This window comes from Leuciscus leuciscus (genome assembly GCF_965113295.1).
Source record: "Leuciscus leuciscus genome assembly, chromosome: 14".
Classification (NCBI taxonomy): Eukaryota; Metazoa; Chordata; class Actinopteri; order Cypriniformes; family Leuciscidae; genus Leuciscus; species Leuciscus leuciscus.
In genome coordinates, this window is record NC_138738.1 from 28584384 (window position 1) to 28604949 (window position 20566).

Here is a 20566-nt window from a genome sequence, read left to right on the forward strand (position 1 = left end):
GTCATACTTAGGAGGGAGAGGTTATTATGTGAGTATAGGCGACCATAAGTCTGAGTGGACATCCATGACATGCAGAGTCCCTCAAGGCTCAATTCTTGTGCCACTCCTGTTCAACCTGTATTATGCTCCCAATGAGCATTCTCCAAGAAAAAAAAAAAAAAAAAAGTGATTTTAAGTATAGGGTCTATTCTAAGCCTTCACTTTGAAATTACATGCGTAATTTTTCCTATTTGACCGTTCTCACACACACACTCACACACACATTATACATGTGTATATAAATCCTTTTTATTTTTATTTACCATGGTATGGTAATAATGTATCATGCATGCTGTTAATTTCCTATAAGGTATTTGCTTGGCTTATGATAAAAATTGTTCCACTCTTTCCAATTATTTTCCACTGATTGCTGGCATGTCTATTTAAGTGGTTTGAATGATGGTTTTAATGTATCAAACATGGAATTTTCCCAGTTGCCAAATATCGTAATGTAGTGATTACTTTCATTTCTGGCGCTATGGCATTTCTGTGCTGTGTTGGAGATGTTAGCGCGTCTCTAATAAGATCAGTCACAAACATGATCCCTGCACGATCTAATCTATAGCGTCTTATTAACTTACTGTTATTCATTGTCTGCAACACATTTATTCTCCCTCTTCGTCTTTCTGCCATTTTCTCCTCTGCTAAAGAAACTCTTAAGCCTCTTAAAAGTCCTCGTCCGTGCTCCTAACAATTTTGACCTTAAGACCTAGGTCTTAAGATGCTTTCTGAATTACTTTTTTCTTTACTAGGATTTTTTCTTTAATTTTAAGAGTAAACGCCCACATTTCTAAGAATTTTCTTAGAATTGTGTCAGTAGGAGCTACTTTTTGTATTAAGATTCTTTATGAATACGGGCCCAGGGCCCGTATTCATAAAGATTCTAAGAATCCTCTAAGACAACTCCTAATTTAGCTTAAAAACTTTTACGTAGGAGTCTTAGCTTAAAAGCGATTCGGGACCGATCTGAGAGCAACTCTGAGTAAGGAAAAGACAAAAACTTTCATCTTAGTGAGGAGGCGGGGTTGACCCCGTTGCTATGTATGACACAATCTTTTGAAGACTGTGATTGGTTGGATGTCCAAGAAGGAAAAAAAAAAAGTGATTTTAAGTATAGGGTATATTCTAAGCCTTCACTTTGAAATTACATGCGTCATTTTTCCTATTTGACCGTTCTCACACACACACACACACACACACACACACACACACACACACACACACACACGCACACACACACACACACACACACACACACACACACACACACACACATTATATATGTGTATATAAATCCTTTTTTTTTATTTACCATGCTGTTAATTTCCTATAAGGTATTTGATTGGCTTAGAATGATAAAAATTGTTCCACTCTTTCCAATTACACTGATTGCTGGCATGTCTATTTAAGTGGTGATTTGAATTTTGGTTTTAATGTATCAAACATGGAATTTTCCCAGTTGCCAAATATCGTAATGTAGTGATTACTTTCATTTCTGGCGCTATGGCATATGCGCTGTATCGGAGATGTTAGCGTGTCTCTAATAAGATCTGTCACAAACATGATCCCTGCACAATCTAATCTATAGCGTCTTATTAACTCACTGTTATTCATTGTCTGCAACACATTTCTTCTCCCTCTTCGTCTTTCTGCCATTTTCTCCTCTGCTAAAGAAACTCTTAAGCCTCTTAAAAGTCCTTGTCCGTGCTCCTAACAATTTTGACCTTAAGACCTCTTTTAAGGGTTAAGATGCTTTCTGAATTACTTTTTTCTTTACTAGGATTTTTTCTTTAATTTTAAGAGTAAACGCCCACATTTCTAAGAATTTTGTCACTAGGAGCTACTCTTTGCATTAAGATTCTTTATGAATACGGGCCCAGGGCCCGTATTCATAAAGATTCTAAGAATCCTCTCAGAAAACTCTTAATTTAGCTTAAAAACTTTTACGTAGGAGTCTTAGCTTAAAAGCGATTCGGGACCGATCTGAGAGCAACTCTGAGTAAGGAAAAGACAAAAACTTTCATCTTAGTAAGGAGGCGGGGTTGACCCCGTTGCTATGTATGACACAATCTTTTGAAGACTGTGATTGGTTGGTTGTCCAAAAAAAAAAAAAAAAAAAGTGATTTAAAGTATAGGGTCTATTCTAAGCCTTCACTTTGAAATTACATGCGTCATTTTTCCTATTTGACCGTTCTCACACACACACACACATTATATATGTGTATATAAATCCTTTTTTTTTATTTACCATGCTGTTCATTTTCTATAAAGTATTTGATTGGCTTAGAATGATAAAAATTGTTCCACTCTTTCCAATTACACTGATTGCTGGCATGTCTATTTAAGTGGTGGTTTGAATGTTGGTTTTAATGTATCAAACATGGAATTTTCCCAGTTGTCAAATATCGTAATGTAGTGTTTACTTTCATTTCTGTCGCTATGGCATTTCTGTGCTGTGTCGGAGATGTTAGCGTGTCTCTAATAAGATCAGCCACAAACATGATCCCTGCACGATCTAATCTATAGCGTCTTATTAACTCACTGTTATTCATTGTCTGCAACACATTTCTTCTCCCTCTTCGTCTTTCTGCCATGTTCTCCTCTGCTAAAGAAACTCTTAAGCCTCTTAAAAGTCCTCGTCCGTGCTCCTAACAATTTTGACCTTAAGATCTCTTTTAAGGGTTAAGATGCTTTCTGAATTACTTTTTTCTTTACTAGGATTTTTTCTTTAATTTTAAGAGTAAACGCCCACATTTCTTAGAATTTTCTTAGAATTTTGTCACTAGGAGCTACTCTTTGCATTAAGATTCTTTATGAATACGGGCCCAGGTCTTTACACTGGCTCCCAGTTAGATTTAGGATTGATTTTAAAGTATTATTATTGGTATAAATCATTCAATGGCCAAGGACCTAAATACATTGCAGATATGCTCACTGAATATAAACCCAACAGATCACTCAGATCATTAGGATCATATCAGCTAGAAATACCAAGGGTTCACTCTAAGCATGGTGAGTCTGCTTTTAGCTATTATGCCAGCCGCAGCTGGAACCAGCTTCCAGAAGAGATCAGATGTGCTCATACAAATCCATGAATGTGTCACATTCAAATCTAGACTCAAAACACATCTGTTTAGCTGTGCATTTAATGAATGAGCACTGTGCCACTGTTCGTCCGACTGTTTGTACTGTACTGTATTTTATTTTTTTTCTAAACTGTTTTAATTATTCTTATTTCTTTTTATTCTTTTAATTTCTTCTATTTAAAGCACTTTGAATTGCCATTGTGTATGAAATGTGCTATATAAATAAACTTTCCTTGCCTTGCCTTGCCTTATCATTGAGTATTTAAGTTTCTCATCTCCTTTTTGTCTTTGTCCGGTATTGTTGGTGGTTGCTATGCACTCTGTCTCGATCTTCTGTCAATAAACCTTGCTACTATTTTGAAACTCTTGACCGGCCGCCTTCATTTCTGGAATCCAAACGTGACACAGTGCCAATAAAGGACATTTACTTTTAAGAGTGTATTATAAACTCCACTGATGTTAACCAACTTGGCCCTGCACTTGGCCTGCATTTTTGGTTCAAAGAACCTTTCAGTTCTAAAATAAAAGAACCATTTTCCACTACAAAGAATCTTATGTGCAATGGAAAGTTTCTATGAATGATAAAGGTTCTTCATGGAACCACTAATGCCAGGAAAGCACCTTTATTTTGAAGAAAGTGGGAAGATGTATACAAATTGACATGACTCAGATGTCACTCTTTTTACTCCATAAAACTTTTGTTTCTCTGATAATACATTTTAATCTGCTATTGTTTCAAGATGAAAATATAAAAAATTAGCATTTAAGGTTTTGTTTGTGTGTTTGCTTCTTTTGAACTTTTAGGTGACTGTGTGGTGACCACTGGCCCCTGCATTTTTTAACTGCTCCTGTAAGATCCTAAGTCATTCACCCAATCCTAAATCCTCACCATGGAGCCCAACAAAGTGCAGTCTGAAGGAGGGCTCAATGTCACTCTAACCATTAGGCTCCTAATGCACGGCAAGGTAAAATAACAACATGCACCTAATCTAAAATTTCGATATACAAAATGTACTGCTCCATGTTAATACATCTTCCAATGTTAAAGAACAGATTGTGGACACAGTATGTTTTGTAAGAGGACGAAAAGGCCTTAAAAAATTGATGTAACAAAAATCTGATATGATCTTTACAATCACAGGAACCTTTTTAGGGCTCTTTGGTTTTACATATGTGTTTTATGCTCACCATACATGTGAGAAGTTAGGCTGCACAATAATTTGATTGTAAGTTCGTAATTACCAAACACATTCTCTTTTTATCTTGCAGGAGGTTGGCAGCATCATAGGCAAGGTAAATTGCAACATTCAGCAACCAAGTCAATGCTTGCAAACCCTTGAGTTTGTATCAGTCAGTTATTAAATTAATGAATGGATTTTAACTAAATCGATAAAAATGTTGATTTGTATAATCATTAACAGTCTGTGTTTCATCAATGCATTAAACAATACAACGCAAAATTAAACAATGCATTCTTTTCAGAAAGGGGAAACTGTGAAGAAGATGCGTGAGGAAGTAAGTAATGATACAAATAATTGTATGTGCTGTGAAAAATGCAACATGGTTATTAAAAAACTAGACAATCTGTTTCTACAGAGTAGTGCACGCATAAATATTTCAGAGGGGAACTGCCCAGAGAGGATAGTTACCATCACAGGACCCACAGATGCCATATTCAAGGCCTTCGCCATGATTGCATACAAGTTTGAAGAAGTATCAGACATCATTTTTGAATGAAAATGTTATATTTACAATTAAAACCCCAAAATAAGTTAATACAAACTGTATCAGTAATGGTAACTGATATTTTGGTTGTACCCAGGATATCATTAACTCTATGAGCAACAGCCAGGCCACAAGTAAGCCTCCAGTGACCTTGCGCTTAGTGGTGCCGGCCAGTCAGTGTGGCTCTCTAATTGGGAAGGGGGGTTCCAAGATCAAGGAGATGAGGGAGGTATGTTTAAACTTATAACTTCTTTATTATCCACACATTTTATAAAGTGCATTTTATTACAATGCATCCAGTAGTATATCCAAACAGTGCCATCATTCTTCAACAACTAACTGCAAATGCAAAATTCTAAATATTACCATGCCTTAGATATACAGGAACAAGTACAGTATGGTACTTTCTGTGTACTAGGGTTCTCTATCCTGGCTGATTGTGCTGTGCTTTTCTCCAGTCTACAGGGGCTCAGGTGCAAGTGGCTGGAGACATGCTGCCCAATTCCACTGAACGGGCAGTCACGATCTCAGGTGCTCCAGAGGCCATTATCCAGTGTGTGAAGCAGATCTGTGTGGTCATGTTGGAGGTAAAGAAAAGACCAATTACGAGAATTATTCCTCTACAATAGGGAATCTTTTTTGTTTTTTGACACAGATTTACAGTAGATGTTCAGATTGATATTTCAACATCAAAGAGAGGGTTAATTCATAGTCTCATTTTGGTAACCATGTAGTCTTGTATTACAAATATTCCCCTACTTTTTTATCATTGACGGACCCCGAGATTTTTTTTTTTGTATTTTTTTTTTGAGACAATAATATTTCAATAATTTAACAACACATCTTCATGTTTACTGTTTTCTGACATTTGATATAATTAATATTAGCATTTCATAAACTCACAAACCCTCTGCAGTTTCCTGAACCCCCTGTTTTGGAATCCCTGATCTATTACATTTCTATTCAAGTCTACCCTCACTTTTCTTTTTTCTCAATTTCCATCTTTATTTAACCTCCCCAATCCTTGCCAGTCCCCACCCAAAGGTGCTACAATTCCATACAGGCCAAAGCCTGCCACTGCACCAGTCATTTTCTCTGGGGGCCAGGTAAGAGCAGACACACTGACAGCTCCAGCCACAGCCAACCTCAGCTTGTTACTGCAGCATCAGCCTCTGCCTGTAAGTATGGTCAGAATATACACTACGACTACAGACAATTCCAAGTTGTAAATAATTCCAAGCTGTAAACAAGTATTCATATTCCTATGGGGCAACAAATGTAACCTGGCAATTGGATTGAATTAAACACTTGAAGAAATTCTGACAAAATACTGTTACATTTTAATGCAATTTGTACACAGAAAGACAAAATTCATGTAGTTGGATTTAATCAACAGATGAAATGTAATGTGAACACTTTTTATGCACAAAATCCTAGTTATTTATTTATAGTGCTTTATACAATACAGATTGTTTCAAAGCATCTTCACATTAATAAACTAGAAAATAACAAGTGTTAATGTTGTAAAATTAATTAATTATGAAACAAAATCAAGCTGTAAAACATTCACCCTTCTGTGCACAAAATGGAAGGAACTAAATCCATTGATGACTTCATGACAACTTTATATTTTCAATGCAGACAAAATGTATTAAATTGTAACTTTTTTTGTTATGAAATTTTATATTTCATGTCACATAGTTCATTCAGTCCATGAAATTAATTGCCCCATGCATGTGTTCCACTCATAATATTTAATTATCATTGAACATATAACAAATAATTTTAAAAAAGTGTATGTACATTCGTTTATGTACATTGATAATGTTTGAAAATTCTCTTTCCTTTCCATTTCCGTCTAAGACCTACACCATTCAGGGACAATACGCCATTCCACACCCAGACGTGAGTAAAATGTACCTTCTAATCCTTCATCCCTCTTTAGCGTAACATTCTTGTTACCTTTGCTTTTTCTTTTTCATGACCTGCTTTATTAAAATTCATACAATTGATAGGTCAATATTTATGTGTTTTCAATAGAAGGCAGTCATATGTGAGACTTCTCACAGCTTCCCCTTGTTAGTGACTAGATGAGTTTGTAAAGGTCCAAACAGGACTCCTTTATTTAATGATAACTTCTTAGGTGTACTACTGACCCTCCTCCCTCCCCCCGCAGTTGACAAAGCTCCATCAGCTGGCTATGCAGCAAACCCCCTTTACCTCCCTCGGACAGACCACCCCCGCTTTCCCTGGTACGTACCCAACCCTCCCGCTACACACCCTTCACTATATACCTGTAGGTCTTTCATTCACTTTCTTGTCTTTCACTCTTCTCCCCCTGGATGGGTAACTTGACAATCCATCATATACTTTTCATTGCATTTAAGATTTAAATTTACTTAAAGGTACATTATGTAACTTTTTTTGCTATGAAATAATGAGTAAATACATCATCAATCCCTTCCAAAACGTGTTTTTGTCTTACCCTGATTCACTATGGTAAGCCTATTATAAGTGTTTATACTTTAGACCTGTCGAGATGCACTTGCCCGTGCATTTCTCATCACATCTCTAATAAAAGAAAATTTGCTCCAGCTACTTTGACTCAAAGACTTTACATAAACAAAGATGGTGCACTCATTTTACTTTTGAAAGGAAGAAAGTGCAACACGCAATATTGCGGAATAAGTCCCGCCTTCTATCTAAAAGAGCCAATTGCCAATCTGTAAAGTCATCGCATCACTGCAGCTGCCAGCTCCAGTCGGTATAGAATCATGCTGCGTCCCAATTTGCCTACTTATACTAGGGTGAACTCAAGTTGATTGGTTGATTGGTTGATAGGTTTACCAAATCAACCTGAATTCACCCCTACGCCCTAAAAGTATGTAGGCTAGTAGTTTTTGTAAAGAAAAAGTACATACTTTTGAGTGTGTAGTAGTATAGACATACTGCTTCGTTATAATTACGTCTTTAACGTATAGCTCTGTCACTTAGTTACGTGCATCCTGTCACTGTGTAAACTGCCCTGTCAATCATCTTGACACAGTTAAAGTCCTCCACATTTAATTTAATCTCCTATCATTTTGGAAAGAGATAATGTAGTAACACGTTGATCTGCCAATCGTGAGTCTTTCATGTGGAGAACTCTCGCCATGTGTTTGTAATTTGCATAATGATGCATTTAAAAGTTAATGACCAAATGTATCTTTACAAATGTTCACAATGCTGTTGCAGATGAAATATAATGTGGATAACATAAATATCTTTTCATCAGGTTAGATACTGATTAATAATCACTCAAACACATTTTTGTAAACCTCTACTTTACAGTCGGACTCGCACAATCACCATGTTTGTAGTTTTAATCGAATACTCATCTAATGTGCAATGGTTTGTGGGCAATATTAGCCCTTAGAGTCAAGTCAAGTCAAGTCAAGTTTATTTGTATAGCGCTTTTCACAATACAGATTGTATCAAAGCAGCTTCACAGTATTAAATTTAAATAATACAACAAAGTTTATTTCAAGAGGAATTTATTGATTGATAAAATTAAATTAAATATCCCCAAAATATCCCCAACTGAGCAAGCCAAAGGCAACAGTGGCAAGGAACCGAAAAACTCCATCAAGTGACCTAATGGTGTCCTAAAACTCCATCAGGTGACCTAATGGAGAAAAAAAAAAACTTGGGAGAACCCAGGCTCAGTCGGGGGCCAGTTCTCCTCTGGCATTTATGAGCTAGAGGCCGGATTGTAGTTTGAACTGTGGGATTATATGAATGCCTGGCTGAAGAGATGCGACTTTAATCTAGTTTTAAACTGGGAGAGCGAGTCTGAGCAACGAACAGTATCAGGAAGACTATTCCAGAGTTTTGGAGCCAAATGTGAAAATGCTCTCCGTCCTTTGGTGGTTCTGAATATCCTAGGTATGACCAAAAGCCTTGAATTTAGTGATCTTAAAGAGCGCGATGGATTATAGGGCGATAGAAGATCCGTTAAATAGACTGGAGCTAAGCCGTTTAGGGTTTTATAAGTCAGTAGCAATACCTTGTAATTAATACGGAACTTTATAGGTAACCAATGCAGTGATGATAAAATCGGTGTTATATGATCATATTTTCTTGATCTCGTAAGAACTCTAGCGGCGGCATTTTGGACTAACTGTAGCTTGTTTATTGATGATGCAGGACAACCAGCTAATAAAGCATTACAGTAATCCAGTCTCGAGGTCATGAATGCATGAACTAACTTTTCTGCATCAGAAACTGATAGCATATTACGTAGCTTAGCAATGTTTCTAAGGTGGAAAAAGGCTGTTTTTGTAACATGTGAAATATGATTTTCAAAAGACAGGTTGCAATCGAGTATAACACCCAGGTCTTTTACTGTAGCGGATAAAGTAACAGGACATCCTATGATGTTAAAGTTGTATTGTGCGAGGTTTTGTGGGCGGTTTTTTGAACCGATAAGTATTACCTCTGTCTTGTCTGGATTTAATAAAAGAAAATTACGCGTCATCCAATCTTTTATATCTTTAACACACTCTGTCAATTTGGAAAATTTAGCGTTTTCATCCGGCCTTGATGAAATATATATTTGAGTGTCATCAGCATAACAATGGAAACTAATTCCATGTTTCCTTATAATATTTCCAAGTGGCATCATATATATTGAAAATAACAGAGGGCCTAATACAGATCCCTGCGGCACTCCATAGTTTACTGGAGTTATGATCGATTTTTCTCCATTTAAATAGACAAAATGGTAGCGGTCAGATAGGTATGATTGGAACCAGCTTAGTGCTTGTCCTTGAACACCAGTATAATTTTGTAGTCGATCTAAGAGTATTGTGTGATCTATAGTATCGAACGCAGCACTAAGATCAAGTAAAACTAGTATTGAGATACAGCCTTGGTCAGAAGCTAAAAGTAAATCATTTGTGATTTTAACGAGCGCAGTTTCAGTGCTATGATGCGGTCTGAATCCAGACTGAAACTTTTCATAGATATCATTTTGTTGCAAGAAAGAGCCCAGTTGAGCGGACAGCCGGACACCACTTTTTCTAATATTTTAGACATAAATGGAAGATTTGAAATGGGTCTATAATTTGCTAGATTATTATGATCTAATTGCAGTTTCTTAATGAGAGGTTTTATAACTGCCAGTTTAAATGTTCTTGGAACATGACCTAGAGATAAAGACGAGTTAATAATATTGAGGAGAGGCTCTTCCACTACAGGTAACACTTCTTTCAGTAGTTTAGTTGGTATAGGATCTAATAAACATGTTGTTGTTTTAGATGTAGTGATAAGTTTATTTAACTCTTTTTGTTCTATAGTTGTAAAGCACTGTAATTGTTCTTGCGGGGTGATAATTGAAGCTGAATTATAAGGCGCGATTGAAGATTGAACGTTTACAATTGTGGTTCTGATGCTTTCTATTTTCTCAGTGAAGAAGTTCATGAAATCATTACTACTGAACTGTAACGGGATATTTTGTTCGGGTGACGTCTGTTTATTTGTTAGTCTAGCCACGGTGTTAAATAAAAACCTTGGATTGTTTTCGTTGTTTTCTATTAGTTTGCGGAGGTGCTCAGCCCTGGCCGCTTTTAGGGCCTTTTTATAACGTGACATACTGTCTTTCCACGCGATTCTAAAGACCTCTAAATTAGTTTGTTTCCATTTACGCTCTAAAATACGGGTTTCTCTCTTTAAAACATGCGTAGTATTGTTATACCATGGTGCTTTATTTTTCTCTCTGACCTTTTTTAATTTAATAGGTGCAACCACATCCAATGTTCTAGAGAGAATGGTACTCATAGTGCTAGTTAGTTCTTCTAGTTCATCTGTTTGTTTGGGTTCAGGCAGCAGCTGAGACAAATTAGATAAGCAATTTGAGAAATTATCTATGGTGGATGGAAGGATTGTTCTGCCTGGTCGATAACGCGGCGCTGCATGACATATTACAGCAGTACGTAATATGCAAGTTACCATGTAGTGATCAGTGACTTCATCACTTTGTGGAATGATATCTATATCGGTTGGATCGGTTCCATGTGATATAATTAAATCGAGTGTATGATTAAGACGATGTGTTGGTCCGGTGACGTTTTGCTTGACCCCAAATGAATTTAATAAATCTGTAAACGCAGCTCCTAACGCATCATTTGGATTATCTACGTGTATGTTAAAATCTCCAACAATTAATGCTTTATCGACATTGACTAATAGGTCTGAGAGAAAATCTGCAAACTCTTTTAGGAAATCAGCGTAAGGCCCTGGCGGTCTATATACGGTAGCCAAGGCTAGAGATAATAGGGATGTTTTTCTAACATCTAAGAGCGTAACATTTAGTACAAGTACTTCAAATGAAATAAACTTATAACCCGTTTTCTGAGTAACATTTAGAATATCTTTATAAATGGTTGCAACACCTCCGCCACGACCAATCAGACGGGGCTCATGCTTATAACAGTATCCAGGAGGAGTAGACTCATTAATACCGAAATAATCATTTGGTTTAAGCCAGGTTTCAGTAAGGCAAAGTACATCGAAGCTATTATCTGTGACTATTTCATTTACAATAACTGCCTTAGGTGTGAGTGATCTTATGTTTAGAAGACCTAGCTTTAGAAATAGTTTTTGTTTACTAATAGCAACATTTTCTGTTTTAATAACAATTAGATTTTTCCTAGATCCTGCATTAGATTTATTATTTGATCTCACTAAACGAGGAATAGACACGGTTTCTATGCAATGTTCTACACTAGTATTTATATCAGTTGAATTGGTGCAGCAGAGACTATGATTTGGACTTTTGGTTACTAGTCAAAGCGTATTTAACATTTTGGAGATGTTATCTGACAGAAGAGCCGCTCCGAATCTGCTTGGGTGTAAGCCATCAGCACGGAAAAGCCTAGGACGCTCCCAAAACAGATTCCAATTATTTACAAAGAGCAGTTTCTGCTCATTGCACCATGACATTAACCATTCATTTAGCGCAAATAATCTGCTGAACTTTTCATGCCCTAGTCGGTACGTGGGAAGCGGTCCTGACACAATGATCGTTGTTTCAGGCGATGTGCTGCGTACCCTATCGAATAGATTCCTGAAGTCTTTCTTCAGAATCTCCGTCTGGCGCAGCCTGATGTCGTTCACTCCCGCGTGCAGGACCACAGTTCCGACGCGCTTGTCACCGTTCAGGATCTCGGGAACGCGAGCAGCGATTTCAGAAACACGAGCACCAGGAAAGCAGTGACTTTGCACCTTACTTTTACCTAACGTAGCGTGTACGTGCCGAACGATGGAATCGCCGATGATCACAGCATCGTGTTCTGTTTCGCGTAGAGGGGAGAAGCGGTTTTGTGTGGATAACTCGAAAAACGGGAGGGTCGGAGAAAGTCTTGGTCTAAACCTGACTCGCGTCTTCCGCTGCGGAACCACCCAGGATTCGTGGTGGCGTGTTGGAGCCGGAGTGAACGAGACCATGGCTGATTGCGACCGATGCTGAGGAACGCACGGAGTAGACGCGGTCGGAGTCAGCGGGTTAGTAACGTTAAACACTGATTTGTGTGCATCGGCACGTGCACACGGCACGGCAGAGTGTGCATGGATCTGCATTTCGTGTTCTAACTGGAAAAAGTAGACCATCTAGGTATCCTTGGAATACTCATTTCAAAATACTACAATTTAAGACACACAAATTCTAATTTCGAATACTATTTAGGACGGATAGTATGCCAATTAGAATACAGAATCAGTGTTCTGAGACGCGCTTAAGACTGCACACACGCATTGGCTGGTCTAGCCAAAAAAATAAGCTTATGCTGTCTGAGCATAAGAAACAACACTAATGAGCCAGTTGTTGTCAGATTTCATTGGTGATTTCAAAAATGTAATTTAATCAAAAGCTTGGTGAACAGCTTTGGAGAATTCGATTTTTCCCCTTTCAAAGAGATAGGAGTTGTACTTGCATGACTAAAATAGCTGCCCGAGAGGCATTTCAAAGATGGCCGCCGAGTGAAATAAACAGAGTCTGCTGGCAAAAAGAGAACGTGAAAGAGCTCGTAATAAAATGAGAATCAACATTGGCTTGGCGTTTCGGAGATGGCGAGAATTGAGGGATTTGAAATGTGTAAAAGTGACACGGATGGCATTTTATTACTCAACAGGTGAGTAGGGGTGTGCGATATTAGCGTCTGCAATAATATCGTAATTGTACATGATGTAGCCTTGTAGATTAGACTAGTGCGGGTGCGCATTTAGAGTGCACACTTTCACTGCGTGATTTAGTCTTTATTTATCATTTATTAATAAATATCACAAGTGTGCAGTTTTTCTCCAAATATAAAAAATGGCTTTATAAAGGTAAAAATGCCTATATTAGGTAAAAATCAATTGAAACATATTGGAAAAAATTACTTCTGTCACTGCTGTGAACTGACCACCACACAGAGTATGAAGAATATCAAAAACTTTAGGAGTCGGCTGTCCACGACAGTCCTAAACCTGCCAAAGTAGCCACACAATAAACACACTCAGCAAAATATCGTCTAATAATTGTTATCGAGAAAATCCCAGAAAATATCGAGATATATATTTTTTGTCAATATCGCACACCCCTACATGTGAGTAATGTATTTTATTGTATTTAAAGTCCTTTGAACAAAAAAAAATCAACTATTATTATTAATATTGACTAATAATTTTAAAAAATCAATGATGATGATATTATTATTATCATCATCATTTGTATTATTATTAAACAAGACAAAGGTCACTCCTTGTGTGTGTGTGTGTGTGTACCTTGAAATGCAGTGTAAGTCGCTTTTGATAAAAGCGTCTGCCAAATGTCAATGTTATAAGCTACCTTATAATAACAATGTCAACTTGCTTATCCCTTTACCTGCACTCTTTTAATTCTATCCATCTATTCCATCAAGCTACAACAAACCATTTTCAATCATCATTTGCTGCCTGCCTTCTAAAATCTACTACTTAGTGATGCACTAAATACATTATGTGACTCGTTAATGCTGCGGCTAAACGAAGTCAGCAACGATTTCACACACGTGTAAAAGAAAAGCTAACTTTTATGCACAGGCTATGTTTGATACTTTTTGTCTCTGTCTAAATGTTCACTCCTCGCGTGCCTAACTTACGTTTTACAATGCAGGGACTGGAACTACAGATGTGCTAGTTATAAATACAGTAATCATTACTTTATTTAGGCAGAATAAGTTAGGCAGAATAAGAACCTGACTGTCGGGTCAGTGCGAGCCAGGGCTTTAAACGGGCCGTGCCGGGCTAATAATAGCCTCGGGCTAATAGCACCGGGCCTGCGTTTCCACTGTCGGGCCAGAAGCTCCACAGCGCTTCACTAAAACACGCCCGTAACACGCCTCTCTGGAACAACGTCACACTAACCCATCATTTCACCAACAAATGGAAGTTTTATCAGAAAACTACTCAGAAATCACTGGAAACAGCGTTGAAAACAAACATGATAAAAGCGGCCGTTTGCTGGCATTTTTGTTGTTTACTTGAATATTTAAAACCCAAGCATCGATGTTTTACCACAGGTTTACAATAAAAAGTGATACATTGATCATAATGAATTAATTTATGTCAAAATTGCACATTAGTCACTCAGAAATAAATTACCGTTAGGTAGTGATGCTCCGATCAGCATTTTTGGGGCCGATCACCGATTACCGATCACCAAAATCATGATCTGCCGATTGCCGATCACTGCCGATCACAGAATGGAAATATGATAGAGTCAAGAAAATCTTGAAGAACCACCAATATTTATTTAATTGTAGTTAGAAAACAAGATAACATAAGGCTACTGTAGGCCACCTTTTCCAAATAAGGCACAGTATAATTTTTCAAAACAAAGAGGGGTCAGGCAGACTACAATGGATGTAGTTGAGGAACTAACTACATCAGATCCAAAAAATAAAATAATGACAATGACATTTGAGGTTATTAAAACAGTAAGTCCCGCCCCTCGACTGCCAAAAATAAAAGTGTTCGAGCGAGCAAAATCAGCAGGCGAGAGGAGATCAAGCGCGAGAGTGTGGGGAATGATCATGCGAGCGCGCGAGGGCAGAGATGTCATGCGCCCGCGCAGGGTTTGAATGAGCTCGCGAGTTCCCGTTTCCTCGCGCGTAGATCTGTTATCCTCTCGCGAATGTCATTTACCGCGCGCGCCAGCATCAGTTGTGCGCTCGTTTATAATTGCCATTGAATTGCCGTCATAGGAGAACTCATTTTGCCACTGTTAAGCAAGCTCTGCTCTGCTGTTGTGTTGCCGCGCATGCGGAAAAGTTGCGCGAGTTATTTACGTCACGTGATCGGCTTTTTTGATCGGCGCTTTTGGGGGTTGCCGATCAAGCTATTTTTTGCCAATATCGGCCGATCATGATCGGCGGCCGATCAATCGGAGCATCACTACCGTTAGGTCTATTTCACAAAAGAAAGAGGACACACTTCAGTCGCGTCTGTTTCTGTTTATCTGGTAGTTACAGGACATATTTACATCACATTTAGAAAGAATGATAATTTCTACAAATATATGCCACCAAAATACGACCTGAGGAGCTTTAACTTAGCACTCTCTCGACTCCCATGCAGATATTTTCAGTCAGAGAAACAGAGGAAGCTCCCGAAAAAAAAGTTGCTTTATTTTATGATAGTCCGGTATAAAGAGACGAGACGTAGGCTACTGACAGATAAAATAAAAACATGACTGTGATAGCCTTTATGATTGGTCGGATTTCTTCAAGCGTTCACTGTTTTTTTACTATGCGTATCTTCAAGCGTTTACTATGTTTACTATGGTAATGGTTAGCGCGCAGTCTTTTGCATCACAAACAGAAGGCATTCAAACATGAACGCGAGTTAAATTAGCCTTTTTTAAAAGTCTTTAATGCTGACAGAATCATCCGGCGCTGCCGTCTCCCGACTCAGGTGAACTCCGCCTCTGTTCGTAACCACTTCTCTAGCCTGAGCTGGCCCGCTTTGGCCCAAGGTATTCGACGGGCCAGAAATCCTGGCCGTTGGCCCAGAGTAAGCCACGATCCAGCCCCAGAAGTGACAGTGGAAACGCGACTGGCACGCACTAGCACGGCCCGGCCCGGCCCGACAGTGGAAACGCGGCTATTGATGTTAGCAGTCTTCTTTGTAGAGTGCCCTCTGGTGGACAAACTATTTTATTGAAATTTATTGAAATTTATTGAAATTTATTGAAATATTTCTGGTACAGGATATACAATCCTCTATTCCAGACTCTAAAAACACAAACAAATATATATATACACATATAAAATTCACATTTTAACATTTATAAAAACCCATCAAATTTCATAATTGAAGATTTTCTAACAATCATAACTAGATTACATTCATAATTTACATTAGTTAATAACAAGCTTTATAGTTATACATAACATCTTTTGACTGGCAAAATGCGTCCAGCCTATTCTTAAAGGAATTAATAGAAGTGGAACACACAACTTCTTCTGGAAGCTCATTCCATAAGTTTACCGCACGCAGTGTAAAAAAATTCTTTCTCTTTTCAGACAGACATGTTCTAGGGTAGAGTTTTAAAGAATTCCCTCGTGTCTCGTACCTATTATTCCAGAACTGAAGAATAGGTTCAACTGTTACATCGTATAATCCCTGTACAAGTTTATATACCTGAATCATATCTCCTCTGTATCTCCTAAATTTGAGTGTTGGTAAACTTAATTTCCTCAATCTATCTTCATACGACATATTTTTCATTCCTGGAATTAATTTAGTTGCTCTTCTCTGGACTCTTTCAATTTTTTCTACATATTTTAATTTATATGGACACCAGACTGAGCTTGCATATTCAAGATGTGATCTTACCAGGGATTTATACAATGGTAAAAATATATCCTTACCTAAATTTTGAAAAGTTCTTCTTATTATTGCAATCATAGATGTTGCTTTTTTAACTTTTTCAGAAATATGTGTGTGGAATTCAAGTGAACCATCCACCACAACACCTACGTCTCTTTCCTCCCGTACAGAATTCACCACTATATCCCCAACTACATAATCGGCCATAGTGTCTTTTTTTTTCCCAATATGTAAATATTTACACTTTTCGGGATTAATCTTTAATAGCCACTGGTCACACCATTTGCTCGTGTTACATAGATCTTCTTGAAGATAGGCTCGGTCTGTGTCACTTGTTATTATTCTAAAAAATTTTTTTGCAGCTAAAAACTAAAATTCTAAATTCTAAAAACTATGCAGCGCCAACACTCATAACATGGTTACAGGGTGTTTCGTCCGCTTTTATTTTATTTTTTAAATATTCATTTATCGGCCATTATAAATGCCGATACCGATAGTTTGGATATATCGCCGTATATTTACATTTACTCACCGCCGATATATCGGTCGGGCTCTAATTCAAAATAAGAACCTACTCAGGAGAGAATGCTATGGCGCAGCCATTATGTATTGTGAAGGGTCAAACCCTCCATGGGTTTCTTTATTTACCCATTAGAGGGCCAAAAGTTACATAGTGAACCTTTAAGAAAACTGTTAACAGGCATTACTGCATCCTATAGAGTGGCACTTCTCTTCTCCCTAGAGCAAACATCCGCTGGATGAATAGGCAATTCATTTAACAACATAAGGTAAAACATAAAACCCTAATGTACATAACTGATAAGAAAAAACTATTATATTTCAATGAAAAACCATCATGTGAAGTGTCACTCAGGAAATTGAATGTCAATTTATGGGTTTTCACTGTAAATTATAAGATGACTTGATTTTTTCCTCTACCAAAACTCACGTTAAGTTCCCTTACTATACGGTTATACATATCACCGTATAGTAAGGGAACTTACCGTTAACCAATTAACAGGTTTTAATCAGTGTGTACGGTTTTAACATGGTTAAGTTGCATAAAATGTTCTCTGTGTTTCTCAGTTCTCCCACTCTCTTTCTGTTTCTAGGTGTGGATGCCAGTTCACAGGCCAGTACTCATGAACTCACCATTCCAAATGATGTGAGCATAATTCTTTGTCTTCAGGAACCCCCTCATTGGACAATTGTATCAAAGAAGAATGTAAGGAAGAGTCCTTGACTAGGCAAACTGATTTTAATCTGTCTGCTTTATGTTTGCAGCTAATAGGCTGCATAATTGGACGTCAGGGCACCAAAATTAATGAAATCCGTCAGATGTCTGGGGCTCAGATCAAAATAGCTAATGCCATGGAGGGGTCATCAGACCGTCAGATCACCATTACGGGAACACCTGCCAACATCAGCCTGGCACAGTACCTCATAAATGCCAGGTGAGTTTCAAAGCAAGCAATAACATGTAAATAGTAAAAACAGATGAACAAGTTTTTCATTTCTAAATGAGAAAAGAAAAAAATAGACCAGAAAAAATATTGTCTGCATACTGAAGTTACAGCTCCACACAATATATATATATATATATATATATATATATATATATATATATATATATATATATATATATATATATGAACACTGCAATGTTATAATAAATATTATTACAGTTTAAAATAACTGTTTTATATTTTCATTGTACTTTTTTTATTTTTTTTTAAATGGCAAAACTACCATTACTTCAGCCTTCAGTATTACATGATCCATAAGAAATTATTCTAATATGCTGATTTAATATTCAAGAAATCATTCTTATTATTATAATATGAAAATGCTCGTGGTGCTTACTGAAAAGTGGAAGTGTGAAAGAGTTTTTTTTTTTTATATATAGAAATATTTGTTGTCTTTGCGGTTATTTTTTTTATTTAATGCATCCTTGCTGAAAAAAAGTATACATTTATTTCAAAAACATTTTTGCTGACCCCAGATTTTGAATGGTAGTATATGTTATTTCCTTTTCCTTTTCCAGTAGGCTATATGTTATTTACTTGTTCTAAAAAACAAAAACAATTAAAACCAACATGAAAACAAAGATTACATTTCTAGATCGTTAAAATATTTTTTTTGTCTTCTTTATCGTGAACACTTATTTCGTCGCTGTCGGGCGGACACCTCGTATATCCAAATTTTGTCAATTTTATATTTTTTCACAAATCGATGCTATTGGTCAGTCCCCACGTGGTTCTGTTATTTTTACAATTTATTAACCAATCTAAAGTGTTGAAAATAGCTTGAGAGCAAATCTCTTAACTCCATTCGACACTTCAACTGTCTGAGAATCCTCGTAACTCCACCTCTTCTTCAATCCGTGGCGGGAGCCTCCACGGCATTTTGTCTCCTCAAGATTGAAAGTCGCAACGATTAAGAAATCCTCGTCAAGCAACACGTAAAGCAAGCCTTAACTCTGATTTTATCTGTGTTAAACTATGATATCAGTTATTCATGCATTTTAAATGTCTACTTATTACTAGGCTTATTATTACTAGGCTTATTATACATGTGCATTGAAGTTTTAAAATGTATCTAATATAGCCTAATACTTGAATTGAATGAAATGTTTTGGATACCAGCATTAAATTATTATTTTTATTATTATTTTACTGACTCGAAGTTGGCACTGTGCATGTAAAATACCCCAAGTAGCAGGTTTTATTTATGGGAGAAAAAATGTCTGTCTACTGGCGCCAAGTAAGCCTATCTTTGGATAACTCTGTCTGTTTTTTAGACGATAACGAGTTAAAATAGTTAGGTTAGATACATTTGAGTAGACATGTTTTGTTTAAAATCGATAGCTGTAATGCTTCGGTGTAGAAGGAAGCCCGTGAGCCACGAAGGTAAGTTTGCGTGCAGATTAGGCTAATTTCCACCTATTAGACAGCCTAGCAGCTCATCGTTTTTTGTTCTGCTTCACTTATAGCTCTTAAACCTTTAAAATGGAGTTTAGGAAGATGTACAGTATGTTACCACAGTCATTAGCTTTGGTTAACTATTGAAGCCTTTTCTCTTGTCAAAAGGCTCAACACGACCGCCGACTTTGTTTGCGTGCAGATTAATTTCCGCCTATTTTAGACAACCTAGTATTTTGGTATTGCATCACTCATATCTCTTAAACGTTTAAAATGGAGTTTAGGAAGATGTATGTAACCACAATCATTAGATTTGAATATCTCTTAAAGCCTTATCTCTTGTCAAAAGGCTCAACGCGACCGCAGACTTTGATGAACACTGCTGGCAGCAGCGACGTCTGTGTCCGTTCCATTCTTATCAATGACAGCGTAAACTCGTATCTCCCCGCTCCCAAGTCATAAATCTCGTATCTCAGATTAAACATGATTTGGGGGAAATGTTAATGTTGGTTCACAATATATTATAGAAATATAAGGTATAATACCAACTTTAACGATACAGTGTTTAATAACTCAAAAAATATGCAGTTTTTTTTTATTTCCTGAAAAATAATGGTTTTGGAGATACGAGGATTCCGCCCAACAGCGACGATTTGTTATTGATTCTTATGCTGTAAATACACTCTTCTATAGAAAAGGTTCTATAGAACATTCATCTATAGGGTTTGTTTTGGGTTACTTGACTGTAACCCTGTTCCCTGAAAAAGCAGGAATGAGATGCTGCACTTTGTGTTGTGAACACGTGTGGCAAACACGTCAAGACTTTGGCTTAAATGCTCTGCGATGACGTCATCGGAATATGCAAGTCAGAGGCTAGACGCGTGACAGGTGCGATCAACAAGTCAC

General features: G+C 37.2%; 1 protein-coding gene and 1 long non-coding RNA gene across 3 annotated transcripts; both read left to right on the plus strand.

The window, feature by feature from the left end:
- Nucleotides 1–453: 453 nt before the first annotated feature.
- Nucleotides 454–2875, plus strand: LOC309474259. The gene is made up of 2 exons (XR_014197273.1): nt 454–544; nt 1566–2875. It is a non-coding gene; the product is annotated as an uncharacterized lncRNA (long non-coding RNA).
- A 1140-nt stretch (nt 2876–4015) lies between these two features.
- LOC309474426 (poly(rC)-binding protein 3) lies at nt 4016–18197 on the plus strand (the record flags this gene model as incomplete). Of its 2 annotated transcripts, none has more annotated exons than XM_082137007.1 (11): nt 4016–4090; nt 4395–4418; nt 4608–4640; nt 4722–4838; nt 4948–5079; nt 5309–5437; nt 5882–6028; nt 6714–6755; nt 7027–7102; nt 17852–17904; nt 18024–18197. In XM_082137007.1, the coding sequence occupies 11 exons, from the start codon at nt 4016–4018 to the stop codon at nt 18195–18197; spliced, it is 1002 nt and encodes a 333-aa protein (XP_081993133.1). The 2 variants fall into 2 exon arrangements, with proteins under 2 accessions (XP_081993133.1, XP_081993134.1); XM_082137008.1 differs by having other exon boundaries at nt 5882–5956.
- Between the last annotated feature and the right edge of the window lie 2369 nt (nt 18198–20566).